The following is a 17,570-nucleotide window of genomic DNA, read 5'->3' as shown; positions in this document are numbered from 1 at the left end:
AAAGATTGTGTTGTTTTGTTGGCCTTTGTATTTAATAATAAATCTCTTGGCACTTGGCAGGCAGCTCTTTGCAAGCTGCTGCTTTTTTTTTGATAGTAAAACAACCTGCTTTGATTTTTCTCATATGGTGTAAGGAGAGTTAGATTGACGTTAACACAATGCAGGGTTGTCATCTCAACTGTGACCTTTGTAATTCTGATGCAATGATTTCACGAGCCGGCTCTGCCTTGTTCTTTTTTATTCTTACACTAATTACTGTCACATCTGTGGAGTCTCATCTTGCTGCTCCTTAATCTCCCCGTGCTTGTTTCTCTACATTCGATAAAATTGCTTATACTCTTCTGCTGGCACACAGACCTTCTTATCACAGTGTGTCATGCAGAAACAGAACGACAACAAAAGGCTAATTCCCACAATTCTCCCTGCTAGTCTGAAAAACATGGCTGAAAGAATCTATAGGAAGACAGTGTCTGGGTTTGTTTTTGCTGAGCACTAAAACATGTCTTGTGTTTTGGGTACATCGTGTACTGGGTGGATTTCTTAAGCTGCCACTGAAGAACATTAATATTAATGTGCATGTCAGTGTCATTCCGTGAGTGAAGGAAAAGGTCAAAGGTCACAGCCGGGGGTTAAGATTTGTTTGAAATACAGCCTGTAAACACTCTTTCTATATAATAACCCTACTGAATACTCTTGATGTTAATTGAATAACATTTTCACCATTTAAACATTTATTTTATAATTACTCCCAGATCTGTGCCTGCTCTTAAGATTTGGCCACGTTTCCATGTTAAACTAAACCACACAAATTGGGCGAATGTAAATACTACAGAATGTAAAATCTCCAAAATGAACCGTGTCTCCTCCTGTGATTGGTGTTATTTAACAGTATGCATAAAAGTCCACTCGGCTGATTGCATCTCACAGCCAACTGTGGCTGGTGTGACAGAGAAGGTGAAGTCAATCAGGCCCAGTGGGCAAAGTGCCTTAATCACCTTGGAGTGTTCGGGGGATTTAATCATGGCTGTGATTCACATGTCCATGTTGGAGATTTTGATCCCTGAAACATTAGTTACGATGGTACATCAGGACCATGGTTTTCAACTGCTGTTAAGAAGCAGCTAATGTACCAGCTAATGTTTATGATTTCCAGTTGAAAATATAACTTCAGCATCAGGGGTTTTGAAACAGTAAATATGTAGTGATATCAATAGTAATACTGTCCCAAGTAGACTGTTATCTATATGCTACCAGGTGAGCACTAATATTTAATTCGCTCCTCCTCAGAGGTTTGGTTTCTGCCCCTGTTTGTTTATTGGCTAGTTGTTCGGTGGGTCGGTCAGTTGGTTGGTTGGATGGTTGATTGGTTGGTTGTTTGGTTGAATGGATGGTTGGTTGGTTGGTTTTCATTCCTTTGATAGTTCATTTCTTCATTGGGAATAATTCATTGATCTCGATGAAAATAATCAGGCATATTTCGGGGACTGATATCTAGGAGTGTGTGCAATGTAGTGTGGCTTTATCGAATGTAAGGCGACCGTTGGTTGTTGGCGGAGGTTTGTGCTCTACTGAGTACTCTTATAGTTTAACAAACGTGAATTGCCTATTTGCATTTCACACAGGGTTGTACATTCAGGTCATATAGTATATTGGTTAGTAATAGCAATATATGAGTTATTGAACAAAAATGAGAAATCTGTTGGGTTTCGTTGCGAGCCTGAAACTCCGTGGGAAAATAAATTACTTCCAGATTGAACACACTGAAGTATGTCGACATCAAACCTGAGTGGATTGAGTATTTGAAGCCACTTGACAAGCACCTGTTCAGAATTTTATACTCATAATACTCATAAATTCAGCCAGCACATAACAAAATATTTTCTTTGACTTGATATGAACAAGCACAAAGAGTGTGCCGTTAAAGTGTAAGGTTTCATAGAATGTTACCATATCTGAGACGGTTAAATGAATCAACATGTCAGTCGATGAAATGCATCCTCATTCCTTAAAGCAAATTGTTCTTTGGATTGAAAATATGTTTGAAGTCCAAAACACTGAACTATTGACTCCAAATGTTTTCCCTGTTTCACTTCATTACATCACTTTGCATGCAATAGTCATTGGTCAAAAACCAGATGTAGGCCAGTGGAGCACAGACCACATTGTGTAAATGCAGTGTAAGAGATTTATGGTTTCAAATGTGGCTGATAATGATAATGAAATCATCATGGGCTGAATCCTCTGTTTTTTTTGGACTGAGCTGAACCATCAGGGTATTTAATGGAATAAAAATGTTGGGCCAATATCTGTCTGAGCCAACATTAACCACTATCATTGAGATAGAGAGAGAGAGAGAGAGCGAGAGCGAAGCACCAGACCATTGATTGACTGACTGCAGATGCTGGGTGGAGCTCCTCTCCTCCTCTGGTAGCTGCTTCTGTCTGCTTCTATAAGGAGGCTCATTCTTCATTTCACTAGATGAGGGATGACGGATGGCACACGTATGAACTTTGATAAACACCTTACACGTGTTGTGAAGGGTAGCTTTTATCACTCTAGAATCATAGCTAATTTAAAGCCGCGTCATCCAGGCTGTTATCCTGTCACAGCTGTATCACTGCTATTCCCAGTATACAGAGTTGACCAGTTCTACACAGAAAATGTCCAGAACATGTCGGAGTGAGTCCATGTGAGAATGCAGCAGGGATGTCTCCAAAATAATTCAGCTAGTTGGTGTTTGGGTAACGTTTCTAACAACCCACAGACTCAAAAATAAAAAATAAAGACTTATATTTGAATAAAAGAAGAATTTTCCTTCAAGAATTTCTGTCATGTCTTCAAGATTTGAAATTCAAGTATGAATATAAGTTGTTTTACTCTATTTCTATAGGTGTCGGTATCAGTGAATGCCTCTGTCTTTTAATATCAGGAAGGAACAGTTGCAGTTATTACGCTGCCTCTGCCTCTGGATTCCTTTTGAAAATGGTTCTGCAGGAGGATGCTCTACTTCGCTAGATATTTTTAGATTAAGAGGAGCTGCTCTCTCCGTCCGTGTGACAAGGGCAAGATTCATAATTTCTCTCAGTATCTATACCCTCAAATTGCATTAGAGCAGAGCGTGTCACCCAGGGGCCGAGCCAGCAGTCCACAAGTGGGTCAGAGCAAGGTTAATTCTAAAATGTGCAAAAAAAAAAAAAAAAAAAGGTCAATATAGCTGTGAGGGGCTTTAGAGCACACGTTGAAAGTCTATTGAAATAAAGATGTGCGAGCCACTTATAACATGTCAGCGTGTTCGTATTAATCCAGGTGAACTTTAAATAGAAAGGGTCAGTTCTTTTTTCTCGATGCTGTCTGATGATAGCTGTATCCGGAAGGATCAATTATTAATGAATTTATGAATCGTCCGCAGGAAGTGACAGAGGTGGAGGTGGAAGCCTTTCACATGCACAGGGATATCTTAACAAGAAATATCATCTCTGCAAGGTATGAGGAAGATGTGATGTTAAAATGGTATATGTAATCAATGACATAGTTATTTTTATATGTATTAAGCAAAAAGATGTGCTAAATGTATTGTTACACATAGTCAGTGTTCCATAATTATATTCTCCTCATGTTTTTAATTTGACAAGTTAATATGGCAACATCTCCGTGGCCCCTTGTGCTGTTTAGATTACAGCCCCTAAATAGATGTAAAGTAATTTGCTTTACATTAGTTGTAAATCAACTGAGCCTGATCCACATAATCAAGATGTATTTACGGTGGCTGATTAATGTCTATACCTCTAGGGTTCTCCCGGATTTACCAATTCAAATTAGTGCTGGAAATGATAGACCAGCAGACAATAAATTGACAGGCAGCGTTCACATCTGGTGGAAAACAACACCGCTGACCTTGACAGGCCCTCCACTGTGGGGTTGAGCAGAAATGCAGTTTCAGGAATCCAGGAATATTGGATCAAAACAACCTTTGTTTGCAGCTACAGTACGTGAACCACCGCCGGACCGCCTGTGTTCCAGGAAAGTGTAATGGTCTCCTGAGACGTGCGCTGTGGTCCTGCAGGAATCTGACCTTGCTTTCAAACAGACTGGGATAAAGGCTTGTCAGCGCAGGAGAGAGGAGGAGGAACTGTGGTGTAAATTAGCATTTTGTCAATGCACACATGCTTAAATCCCGCTGTTCTCAACAGTCGGGATAACTGCTGAGGTCAGAGATACTCGCAATGTCACTGACATGCTACATGCTTAAATTACACAGTAATAATAGATGGCCAGAGTGGAGATAATTTGGCACAATAAAGGCCACTTCAGTGTATTTGTGAGGTTAGTGAAGGCTGCAGCCACAGTGCTCTCCTGCTGCTTTACTGGCGGTTTCATTTGAGCTCTGGGGTTATTTCCAGTTGCATCACAGCCTGTTAAAGTCTAATTGTCAACCCTAACAATAGTCGTGTTTTCTTCAGAGGCGACATGCGAATCGACAACGTATCCCTGAGAGGATGCCTTCAAACTCACAGTAACTGCTGCTGATTGTAGCGTAGAAGACGAGAGGCGTTTGCATCTGCATCACTGTTCTGCTTGTGTTCCTGAAGAGTCTGAACTACACAGCCTACCAGGAAATCATTACTCTGTCTCTTGTGATCTCTGTTAAAGGGGCTGACCTTGACAATCCTGAGCAATGTAGGGGGATGGTTTAGATTTGATTGGCTTCTTTGGGAATAAGGAATTATATGCGTAATATATTATATCAATAGTGTACACCTACATCTTAAAGCTAATATATTGGGCAACGTTGAGCAATAATCACATAATAACCTTTCAGCATAATGTGAATCAACTGATCTCAGAGAAAACAAGACTTTTACAAGGCAATTCGGGCAGAGGGAGCTCCTAATTGGCTATTCTACCCAGCATGCACGTTCATGTCCCTTCGGTGAAAATCTTAGACTGAATCAATTTCAGGAAAATGCTACAGGAATACGTTTTACTACTGTATTTATTCAAGAGCATGGTCTTTCAATTTGAGAACAGGACTTAATGATTTCACGTTAAGATTTTGTAATGCTTTCACTTACAACCCTCCGCTTGCACTCAGATATACCCTGCTGGTGCTAAGGTTTCCTGCGCTCAAGCTTCAGCTGTTTTCTCATGCTAATGCTGCTTCTGCTTCTGCATCTGATCTCAGATTTCTCATCTATGCTCGGATTAATTTTGGTGCAACATGTCAACCAACCCAACCAATAGCATGCCAGATGTAGGTGCGGCGACTATTTTGGTTTTAAAGATGCCTGCAACAGTGTTCCAATAACGTAAACAAAATTTGAGATGCTTTATTCCGCTCAATGTTGACCGCTGATCTGCTGAGTTCCTCCATGAAGATGTTGAGGTTTTTTGCACAAAAGCCATTTGAGTACGAGGGGAGAAGAGCGGAAGCTGGAGCACAGGAAATCTAAGCAGAAGCCGATTTATATCTGAGTGCAAGCGAAGGGTTTTGAGTGAGAACATTACAAAATCTGAACGTGAAATCGACAAGTTCTGTTTTCACTGAAAGACCAGGCTCTTGAATAAATTGAGGGAAAAAAAACATACATGAAAGTTCACTATTCGAGCATTGGCAACCACTGCCTACACTGCAGAGCAGCCTAAAAATAAGTGTGTAAGAGACTAGGACAAAAGATGCAATTAAATGTGCGTGGGTTGTGTGTGTGTATGAGCGGTGTGTATCTGCCTATGCTAGTCTGGAGGGAGGGGTTCAGGACAGAGAGCATCCATCACACAACGTTAGTACGGAACCTCTCTGGAGATGAGACTCAACAATCAACTTCGTTTCTAGCGATCCCCCATACCACACCTTCAAACTTGTAGTTTAGTGAAACTGTATAGGAAGATATATGTTTGTTTAAGTAAGAATTCTTTCGGGTGACTCACACAGCACAGCTCATACAGTAATTGCCGTGTGATTGCAGCATTGAACAAGTTCAAGGCAGCTGCAAAGAGCCTGTGCTTTCCTCACAGCTGGAACTCCACAGTGTGGCTCCAGGTCGCCAGAGCACGTCTCCTTCACAACGACTGATCCCGGCTCTTGTTGTACTCGGCATTTCTCCACGTTCTCGTTGCTTCACGGCAGGGGAGACACGCAGACATTTATTCTGATATTGATCAAATAAAAACCACAGAAAAGTGTCGCGCCTGGTCCTTGAAAGGATGTTATTCATTCTCATTCACACGCTGTTCGCTCCCAAGGGGTCATTCTGCTTCAAAGTCGACTGTGTTGTCGGAAGCATCTGGAATACAAGGTCCAAACAAACTGATCAGAAACGGACCGACACTGTTTAAGGTTGCTGTCCGGCCTTCTCCTCACTTGTGTGGCAGACTGGTGGATTAATGGCAGCAGTTGTTGCTCTCTGGCTCTGCTGCTGTTTTTAAGGTCAGTCATTACAGTTGCATTCTCTCTAGATGGCACCTGCCCTCCCTGCTCTCTTCTGGCCCTGTTGCGTCTCCCCCAAGGAATCTGCCCTTTGGCCATTTCCATGTCTCCATATTTAATCTGTAAAAAAACCTAATTCAATGCAGGATGCTCCTTCTCCTGGTGGACTGGTGATTGTAACGGGAGATACGGCTTGGAAATTGAATTTTGGAGCCTAAGAAAGTGAGTTGTTTCTGTTTGCTCCTCTCTCAGACGGGGATCCATCCGTGCCTGAGAGCAGAGCTAATGAGGAGCTGGCTGCACTGGAGTGTTTGCACGAGGATCCTAGTGAAAAATGTGCGCTGACACTACTGTAAGCTCAGGGATTATCATTATCCTCCTGGGTTTGATCATGTGGTTTCTGTCCTTCATTACTCTGTGAAGAGAGTGATGCTGCTCACAACAGATAGTGAGTGGTAACTATGGCACCTTGAGAAACTTATATATTAAAAATGTTCACAGCATATTCTGTATATCTGGTGAGTGTGTGTCAGGGAAGGGAGGGTTACATTGTGTCCATGCGTCCTGCTGGGTTGTCGGTCTGGGGTCTCAAGCTGTTTGTCTAGAGGAGAGTATCTGAGGAAAGAGCTGGATGACAAAAACTCAATGGGGCCTCTCTGCCAGCTTGTGTGGAGAAGAGCTCATGTGGCGCCATTACCCCTTTTCTCCTTTGTGCTTGTCTTTCCCACTTTGTATGAAGAAAAAAATCCAGGCATGGAAAGAGAGGGCCGGTTGGACAGGAGGAACCCACAGGCCATGACAGACCTACAGTCACAGGAAGATTCATTCACAACTCGATTATAGAAAATTCACTTCTGCTCTGCCTCAAAAGGGACGGGAAGTGGGGGGGTGGGGTGTGTGTGGATGAGATGTGAGCACAGAAAAACTCTTTGTTTCCAAGTGTGACTGAGATCTGAATTGAGTCAGTGTGAAGATTTTAACTTTTGCCTTCACATCCAACCAGGGAGGAAAAATACTTTGATTTCAGAATGTAGAGCATTTGAAACAATAAGTCAATTAACTGAACCAGAAATTCCTTCTCCTGATCGTTTTAGGTTATTTTTAAAGAAGAAATATTCCAAATATCCAGTCCAGTGTATTGGTCTTCTATGATATTAAATTGAACATCTTTCTCGGACAAAACAAGTGATTAGATTATGGGGATTGGGGATTTGGTAAATTGTGAGGAGCAATTTTCACTGTATTCTGACATTTTAGGTATTATTAACCATATATGTAGGAAATAATAGATTCATTTTATAATAAAAAATAGAATGGCTCTCACTAGACTACATCAAATGAAACCAAATTTAAATTCACTAGGTCTTTATTTTGTCGTCAAGAGCAATGAATATTTCCCTGAGAAATCAAGGCAAAATGTTGAAAAACGCTCACAATGTTAGAAATCTCACAATGCTAGAAATAATTAAATTAAATTCCTGGATCAAAAGGTAATGGTTTCTTTCCTGACCAATAGCACATCCTTCCACCTACAGTTTCATGGTAATCTGGTCTCAAAACAAACAAACAAACTAACGCTAATGAAAACATAACCTCCTTGGTGGAGGTAATAATCTCTGCTAATATACCAGAGGAGATGGGTTGGCTTTGAATTAGTCACAGACTAATTTCTGTTCTTCATAAAGTATTAAATAGATTTTAGATCTATAAAGAGGCAGCGATCCTCCCTGGTATAAATGACCCTATTCCTACTTCCCATTCATTCCTCTTTGAAGCCAAGGTCAAAGAGGAGGAGGAGAATCACTCTGCAGAATTGCTTTCTTTCTTTTCTTCTGTTTCTTTGCACGTATGAATCTCTGAATATCTGAACTGATTCACCCTAATTGCTGTTTGTGATAAAACACCCTCAGCAAAGTCTGCTTACTGTGAAGAGAGTGCAAACCCAGAGAATAGAGAATAATGATGCAGTGACAGATTGTCATTTCTCTTGTTTTGACTCCGCTCCTGTTATTTCTGCCGAGATTTGCACTTTTTTCTCCAACCCCCTTTTCTGCTGAGAGATGATGCCGCTTGCCTTGGTTCAGCTAATTCTACACACGCTGCAATCTCTCCGTGCGCGTAACCCTTTAATATCAGAACAGCGGGGGAAGAGCAAGGAGCCGCTGAGTCGGGCACGGCACGACACGTATTCAATATTCACAGGTGAAAAGGTCCCTGAGGAGGTAATTGTGATGATTTGTTCTCGTGCGGTGTAAAAATCTACCTCCACTACTTCCTCTTCACACCTTCAAGTATATATTGAAAAAACAAACCATCTATTCGGGATATTAACAGTATGACTTCACACACTCACCTTGTGTTCAAACCCATGTGTGTTTTGCAGGTGTGTAGGTCGGTGAGGCCGTTAGACTACCCGTCAAGATGGTGGCCTTGTCGCTGAAGATCTGCGTCCGCCAGTGCAACGTGGTGAAGACGATGCAGTTTGAGCCGTGCACGCCCGTGTATGACGCGTGCAGAATCATCAGGGAGAGAGTGCCAGAGGCCCAGTCAGGACAAGGTGTGCTGGCTGACTGAGAAATGGTTTATCATGCATAGTGTCTCATTTACATAATGGAAATCTACAAGCATCTGAGTCTGAATTTTCTGTGTTGTTTTTTTTCAGCCTCGGATTATGGCCTCTTCCTTTCTGACGAGGATCCCAGGAAAGGAATCTGGCTGGAGTCTGGAAGAACCCTGGATTACTACATGCTGCGAAATGGCGTAAGATTAAGTCGTATAGTCTGAGGTGGAGCTGCGTCAGTGTCGCTCATCATCTCTCAAACTGATTTACATCTCCCAGAGGGAGCTGGGAAAATATATGCCTCCCTGCTCGCTGTGAGCGACCACGGTTTTCTGTCAGCAGCGATCAGTAGGGTGGTTGCTGTCACTGTGCAGTGGTGGATAAAGGGTTTTTCTAAACCAAGAGCTGTGACAGGGCCACAGTTTACACAGAGGAGCCAATTATATGACCAACATCCGCGCACAATTCCTGATTCAGTAAGGTCGACATTTCAGTCATTCGTTGTTGACTGGGAGCTCTATAGCTTTGAGCAAACCCTCACATCATTGAATACATTTCAGTCGGACAACTCCGTTTGAAATTAGATTAGATCAGATGACACTTTATCAGGATCTTTTCTGAAATGTGTCGTGCATCCAAAAAACATCCATCACCTCGCATAAAGACTGCGTATAATTACACAACAGAATAAAAATGAATTCTACAAACTTTGCACACAAACAGATGACATTGCATCGAACATTTACAAAACAAGTGATTGTGGAATTGTTTAAAATTCTGTGCTTCGACCACACTGGAAAACTTTGTCTTTCTTAGAGCTCAAACTATGATTTAACAACAAAATAATTCTTCAGTCGAGCCTGAGGGATTTTGAATCTTCTGTTAGAAGGCCGAAGCTGATATTCCTCGAATAAAACATGAGAGCGGTCAGATGTATTGTTATCTGCCAGTGACAACATTCATCTAGTGTTTACAGCTGCTGGAAAGCTTGAATCAAGAGGTTGACCCAAAATCGTTGAGCAGATACACAGCAGACTCTTCAGTCTGGCTTTAAGTCACACCGAAAGACAACTGAACCGTGCACTGATTCCATTCTGTGTAACACTCTGGATAATAAACTGGAAAAATAATAACATATTCTGTCTGTTTGCTCCGAATGTCCTTGGTGTTAGAAGAGAATAGATGGGTTATTGTACCTTGCTACACCTGTAGTCCGTATGTGCGCTCTGAAATATTTATTACATCGACAAAACATAGTTAGAGTTTGGCGTCTAGGCTCCCACTTCATCACTTCCTCAGATAAGATCACATGACTATAATGGTGAGTGATGAGCTTCTACGTTTGACCTCCCTGTCGGAGACTACAGGTCAGTGTTAATTTCGTTGACGATAACGATAACGAAAAATATTCGTTAACGCCCCTTTTCCCATGACTGAGACGAAGACGTAACGAAATGGATCTTTGAAAATAAAAACTATGACGAAATCTATTTTTAATTTTCGTTGACGAGACGAGACGAAACGAAAATGTTGGCGGTTGACTAAGTCACAACAATTTTTAAAAACATAATCGTATCAGGCCGTCATGAAGTACCCGGAGCGGCGAGTGTGTGTGTCTGTGTGTGTGTGCATGTGTGTGTGTGTGCTCCCAGACAGTGCACCGGTCCCGCGGCTCCGCCCCCTGCCGCAGCGCACTCGCTCAGAGAGACACAGTGAGATCAGAGCTCGTTCACTTGAAGCAGGCCGCTCACTGACTCACCGGCTGCTTCTTAACTATGGAAACAGTGAAAACACAGAGTTTCTCTGGTCTCAGCTGCTCTGAGATCAGCGCCGCAGCTTCTGGATCAGAGCAGAGGCTGCAGTTGGTTTGTACCGAGCTGCAGTTTCACTGTCCGCCTCCAGTCTGATCTGCTTTCAATTTTTGTTTTCACATTTCGCCAACGCCAACTAAAATATATAGGCTGCAGCTATATGTTTTTATTTATTTCAAAATAGGGTACTTCTTATTTCATACACTTCCCACAAATATGGGGATGACTCAAATAACCCTACATAGTTCTGCGTTTAATTTATTTCAAAGTAGACCTACACTTGCCTGTGTATTTTCTTCTCCTCTTCATAAGCATTTGGTGTTTCCCTTTGTTGTAACAGGTAAAAATAAATAAAATGTCAACAGTTTTCTTTATTGTTGTTCTATAATTTCATAAATGCAATAATCTACAGATTAGTATAGTATAACTTTATTTAAATTTTATCAGCTTTGTTATCAAATATGTTTTGCGGCTCCAGACAAATTTTATTTGGGGGAAGAGGGGGCAAAATGTCTCTTTTGATAGTAAAGGTTGCCGACCCCTGCTATAGACCTATAGGAGGGATATCTAATGGACAACCTAAGTACTGAAAGCTAGACTAGTATGCAGTTGTAGACACAACACAGGGGGTCCCTGGACCTGAGAAGGGAAGATAAGGAGTTTAATTTGGCTATTAAATGTGACTAAAACTAGACTAAAATGTAATTTGTTTTCGTCGACTAAAACTAGACTAAAATGTAATTTGTTTTCGTCGACTAAAACTAGACTAAAATGTAATTTGTTTTCGTCGACTAAAACTAGACTAAAATGTAATTTGTTTTCGTCGACTAAAACTAAGAAGGATAAAAATTACTAAATGTGACTAAAAACTAATATGCATTTTCGTCAAAAGACTAAGACTAAATCAAAAATAGCTGCCAAAATTAACACTGCTACAGGTGGATGCTGGGTCGGTGGGGGGGCTGAGTGGACAGGCAGGGATACTGACACACAGCAACAGCAGGCAAAGGGAGAGATGGGGAATGGTTGCAGCTTAAATAGACAGAATAGAGAGGGTGTGTAGTAAAGAGGATTGTGTCACATGATTAGAGAAGCGTAGCTCGAGTTGAATGTCTGAAGTAAAACTTCTAAGCTGTGTTCTCTTTGTTCCAAATAGAAGAGAAAATAAAAAACCTGAATAAAAAATTGATCTGCCTCTCCATTTTTTTCTCAGGACGTCTTGGAATATAAGAAGAAGCAAAGGCCACAAAAGATCAAAATGCTGGATGGTGCGATTAAAACCATCATGGTGGACGACTCGAAGACAGTGGGCGAGCTGCTGGTCACCATCTGCAGCAGAATAGGTAAGTGTCAAGTCTCCCAGCTCTGCTAATAGGAATCTTGTGAAGCCAAGGCTTGAATTATTCATCCTCTGTAATATTTTTAGTCCACAGCATAGCACTTGACTTTGCATTATGTTTCTGTGTTATTACATGTTATTCATTTCATACTTTGAACAGCAGCATTAGTGAACCACTTTGGAGCTTTCGTGCACGCTTGACAAAGTCCTAATCACATTTTTCTTAAAGCGCAATGGGAACAGTTTATCAAGCTCAAACAAGCCTGTTGGTAATAAATGCTGAAGTGCCATCCCGCTCTGTGACTGAGGTGTTCCCTAAGCTGCATATTTCAATTAGAAAGGAGGCTGCTATCAAGCTCATTTGGTTGAGGAGGAGAAGGATGTGTGTCTGGCAGATAGCTTTATTAGAAAATGTTTGTTTGGAGTGAGCCTTTCTGCTTGGCTTCTTCTCCTCCTCGGCTCCCATTTTAGTTTTGCTGGCTCCGCACCAGCTTCCCTTCACTTCTGTTTCGGAACGGAGCGAGAGATAAAAAGAGAGCCTAAGAGAAGCGCTTTCTCTTTCGTGGCACTAATTATCATGCCAGTTTGAGGCATCCTCCTCCACCCACTCCTCCCCTGGCTAACTTGTGCCCTTTTCAGGAATCACCAACTACGAGGAGTACTCCCTCATTCAGGAGGTGACGGAGGACAAGAAGGAGGACGGGATGGGGACGCTGAAGAAGGACAGAACGCTGCAGCTCCGGGATGAGAGGAAGATGGAAAAGCTCAAAGCCAAACTCCACACAGACGACGACAGTGAGTGTGAAGGAGTGTTGTCGATATCTTGATGGCCTCATGCCCATTTCTCATTTTCACGTTAATGAATCTGACTCAACGCCATCATCTTGACATGAGCTTCATCACTCTGGTCTAATTTATTGCGTGGACATATCAAAGTTGAATGAAATTACCCCTGTTATCTTTTGCCCAGAGGACACAAAAGAAATTCTGAAACATTTGAATATATAAATCAACCTCTCGAGTTTGAAAAACTAGTTATCATACCCGCTGAAAATAAAGAAAGTGACGATATTCTTGCTCGCTGAAGAATCCACTTCTCCGTGATTAATTTGGCTAATTGTCTGTTCAAACTGGTTTTCGACCTGCCTGGTTAATTTCACCATCAGCGTCCTCCTCTAGTAATGTCTTTGTTAAGTGATTGTCTATTCATTTGTGCAGATGTGGTAACAGTGTGTGTGTATTGATTGTGCAGTGAACTGGCTGGACCACAGCAGGACGTTCAGAGAGCAAGGGGTGGAGGAGAGCGAGACGCTGCTGCTCAGGCGCAAGTTCTTCTACTCGGACCAGAACGTGGACTCTCGGGACCCGGTTCAGCTGAATCTGCTCTACGTTCAGGTAAACTCCACACACACACACACACACACACACACACACACACACACACACACACACACACACACACACACACACACACACACACACACACACACACACACACACACTCACAAACAAACACACATACTCACACACACACACACACACACATGCATGCTTTTCTATAGTTGTGAGGACAGTAATTGACATAATAAATTCCTAACCTTTACTATCACAACTAAATGCCTAACCCTAACCCTTATCCTAACCCTAACCCTGCCCTAACCTTAATATTAACCCTCACCTTAAAACAAAGTCTAACCCTGGTCCTCACAAATATATAAGTACAAATACACACACACACGCACACACACACGTTTACGCTGACATAACAAAAACACTCTGCAGAGAGAAAGATGACCACAGCCTATATTCTATCCTGTTACAGGACATTCTGCAATATTAGACCCAAGCAGGTTAGCATATGTGTTTTCAGCAGAATGGAGACAGGCGTGTAATTCTGTAAAGTTTTGGAGTCTAAATTCATAATAGCGTTTATTAACGTGCATTTAGGTTTTGGCGAAGTGTGGACTGACTATAATGTGGTTACCTCAGACGTTGTTCATATAGGTTTGATTTTTATCTGTGTTTCTTGGAAACCATCTTTGAGAAAATATATTTCACATATAAGCATGTAAGTAACATGTATTTTGACTTGTAGTAAGATAAGTCCATGTCCCATCCACTAACATGGAGAAGGAGCGGTCATGCTGTTCATCCTCACATACAGTCTGTGGTTAAAACCAAAACCATGAGCTTAAAGAGGCTAAATACAGAACTGCAGAGTCGGTTGATAATCCTTAATGGATTTGTTAATACAAGTAACCCCTCACATATCACTTACAGTTATTTGATCCCTTGCTAATATGAAAATATTCTTACTGCGTCGTCCTCTATGATCCCCTCTCTTTTTACTTGTTCACATACAGTACACAGTCTTTTTGTTTTTGTCCATTTTTGGGCCGTAACCTTGAAATCGTGCGATGTGTCAGTGTGTCTTATCTGGGTGTCTCTGAGGATAATCTCAGGATGGATACGGCTGCAGGCCAGCGCCGACTGTGCTGCTCTTCTTTGAGGTCTGGAAAGGCTCAATAGGAATTTGCTTGAGGCAGACACTGTGTCAGATGGGCTGTGCAATACATGATTTAAAGAATCCCTACCTATGTTCTTCTGATTGAACAAATGCACTCCTCAGCTGGATGGTATTGGGTTTCAGCTCCAGACTGAACAGCAGGAGTCCTGTTTAAAGAACCAGTCAGTGTGATTCAGTGGTTTGAAGGGGTTACATGTGGTACAGCAGCTGATCCTGAGGCTGAGGGGTTTGGGAGGCAGTGAGTTATGTCTCTATCTGAACACTTCCTGTTGGAGGTGGATTTAATGTTCAGCATATTGTACATCTGGTAGTTGGGAGGAATAGTTTGGCTTTGCGGGGTTACATCTGGATGAGGTGGTGTTGTGTTTATTAGGTGAGTTTCTCTCTCTCTCTCTCTCTCTCTCTCTCTCTCTCTCTCTCTCTCTCTCTCTCTCTCTCTCTCTCTCTCTCTCTCTCTCTCTCATTTGCTAGTTCTACCAGTTTTATAAACTGGGGGAGGAGGGATAGAGGGAGGCCTGCTGGCACAGGGGGAGTTCCGGCATTGCACTACTTTGGGTTTGGTCACTGCACACATCACTGCACTCACATCAGCCCCTCCAGCCAAGGGAGAGGAGGAGAGCTCCCCACTGACACCTGGACTCAAACAGAGGGGTGTGGAGTTCCCAAACATCACACACACACACACACACACACACACACACACACACACACACACACACACACACACACACACACACACACACACACACACACACACACACACACACACACACACACACACGTACTCTATGAGATAGACAGAGAGCGTGGGTAAGAGAGTATTTATTTAAAAATGAGTCACACAGAGATTATTGGATGTAAAAAATACATTATCTCTGAAAAACAGTGCCCAGAGATACATTATATACCACGTCTGAAATGTGTACAGCCTCCTGCTGAACGTGTATTCATGAAAAGACCCCCACCCTCCCTGTCTGCTCCCGCTGCTCTCCACCCTTCTATCTGTTTTGCCTCTATTTTCCCTGCCCTCCGCTTCCTTCCTCCTCTCACAGTTCGCCTGTCTCCACTCCCACTCCCCATCTCCTACACATTCTGACATAATCGCGCTCATCTCCACCCTCCTACCCTGGCACACATTTCGGCGAGGCCCATATCATGCGCTCCTCTCAACGCAGACTCATATTTCCTTTCGCAATAACATCCCCGCCCCCCCGCCTCCTTTTGCCTCTCTCCGTTGGCCTTTCCTATCTGTCTTCCCCTCGTTCCCTCTCTCACACACACACTGGGATTGTCACACAGGCAGATCACAGAGAGTCTTCACAAGGCACTGGCTCTAATTTGTCACCGTGTTAAAAAGGCCAAACAGAGTCAGAAGAGAGAGCTCGAGCAGAGTGGAACACACCCTCGGCTTCTTCTCCACATTCGTTTTCCTTATTTCTTGTGCACCATTTTTTAACCCCCCCCCCCCCTCCTCTTTGACATCCTTTATCATTCACAATTCATGTTATTCCCAGAACATCAGCAGTACCGAGTAATTGAATTCAGATTTAGCAGGCGCTGACGTTATTGCTGGCATTGCTCTTGACAGAGCATCCCGGCGAATCAGCAATGATCTAAAACCAGCTTATGTTTATTAATGATGTGAAGCTTCCATGATTTCAATCCTAACCACCCACACACACACACGCACAGACTAGTGCACCCCCCCCTACACACACACACACACATAATGGAAGCTCTGCCAGTAACAGACTAATCTCCTTTACTACTCGACCACTCCCTTTCTGTCATGTATTTATGCTAAGACCAGGATAAACCTCCGTTGCAACAGCATCACTCCCTGCGTGATCTTCTTTTGCTTTTACTTTTGCTCACATTTGTTGATCTAGAAAGAAAACGCTTTGATCTGTGAGACAGGATAGTCCAAAGTAAAAGAGTAAATAGTATAGTGACCTCAACAAAGAGATATTAACTCCAAATTCACAGCAGAATTTAATCTTCATTCCTGCTTTATCAACCAAGGAACTGTCGTCCCACAAAATGTAATAAATATTTTTGAAGCTATTGTTCTGTTTCAGTTCATGTCAGCATTTTAAGAGCTTTTTAGCATTTTTGCTTTATTGTAAAATTAACACTACACAGAAATACAAAGAGACAAGGGCCCCTGTGCTTTTGGATAAAAGCCAGTTCAGGTATCCTAAATTATTTTTGCTAAATGAGCCATCACAATTCATCCTTTAATACATTTAGGATTAAAACTGTGTCATGTCAAGTCATGAAGCGTTGAGATAATCGTTTAGATTAATCCTCTGCTCACTGGTCTGCTAGCGACTGTGCTGCTCATACACTGTGAATCCAGTTGCCTTAGTGTATCCCTATGTCAGCATTTATTTTTATGGCTGCATTAGACTCTGTGTGCTCTGCCGGGCCGCGGTGGACTTGTTGACCTCGGCGTCGTAGCCCCGGGCTTTATGTGTCACAGCTTCTGATGTCTTGTGCTTTGCCTCCACTCATGCGGCTCCATTAAAATGTCCCATCCGCCGTGAGAAATTCAGAGACTGGACTCACTGTCCTGTCTGTTGATAACGTAGTGGAAGTATCTGGCTGATCATTTGTAACATGATTTCAAATTTACATTTACATAAGCTGTAAATTAATGATCAATTACCCAGTCAATGATAAACTCAGTGTCTAAACTATAGCTATCAGTGAGCATAATAGCAGCACCATACTGAAGAAAGCTCCACACCAGTCTCTCTTTCAGTATTTGATTGAAATCAGTTGTTTCATTCATGCTTCACTCACACTGACTGCATGGTTATCAGCTGTCTGGTAACTTCCAATCATATTCCGGCAGGTGTACTGCACGACCATCACAACCTGACACTCTCTTTATTCGGCTGATGTGC

The 17,570-nt window shown here is 42.3% G+C and overlaps 1 protein-coding gene across 1 annotated transcript in view; it reads left to right on the top strand.

The window, feature by feature from the left end:
• The window catches only part of tln2b (talin 2b), an 86,058-nt gene that overhangs the window by 24,579 nt on the left and 43,909 nt on the right, over positions 1–17,570 (top strand). The window contains exons 2-6 of the mRNA XM_061076090.1: positions 8,808–8,981; positions 9,087–9,184; positions 12,009–12,138; positions 12,774–12,929; positions 13,387–13,529. Of these exons, the coding sequence (XP_060932073.1) occupies positions 8,846–8,981; positions 9,087–9,184; positions 12,009–12,138; positions 12,774–12,929; positions 13,387–13,529 (663 nt within the window). The 5' untranslated portion in view covers positions 8,808–8,845. The remainder of the gene's footprint in view (positions 1–8,807; positions 8,982–9,086; positions 9,185–12,008; positions 12,139–12,773; positions 12,930–13,386; positions 13,530–17,570) is intronic.

This window comes from Limanda limanda, chromosome 8 (genome assembly GCF_963576545.1).
Source record: "Limanda limanda chromosome 8, fLimLim1.1, whole genome shotgun sequence".
Taxonomy (NCBI): Eukaryota; Metazoa; Chordata; class Actinopteri; order Pleuronectiformes; family Pleuronectidae; genus Limanda; species Limanda limanda.
Note: the sequence above shows the minus strand (reverse complement) of the source record. Positions and strands in the feature narration are given on the sequence as shown.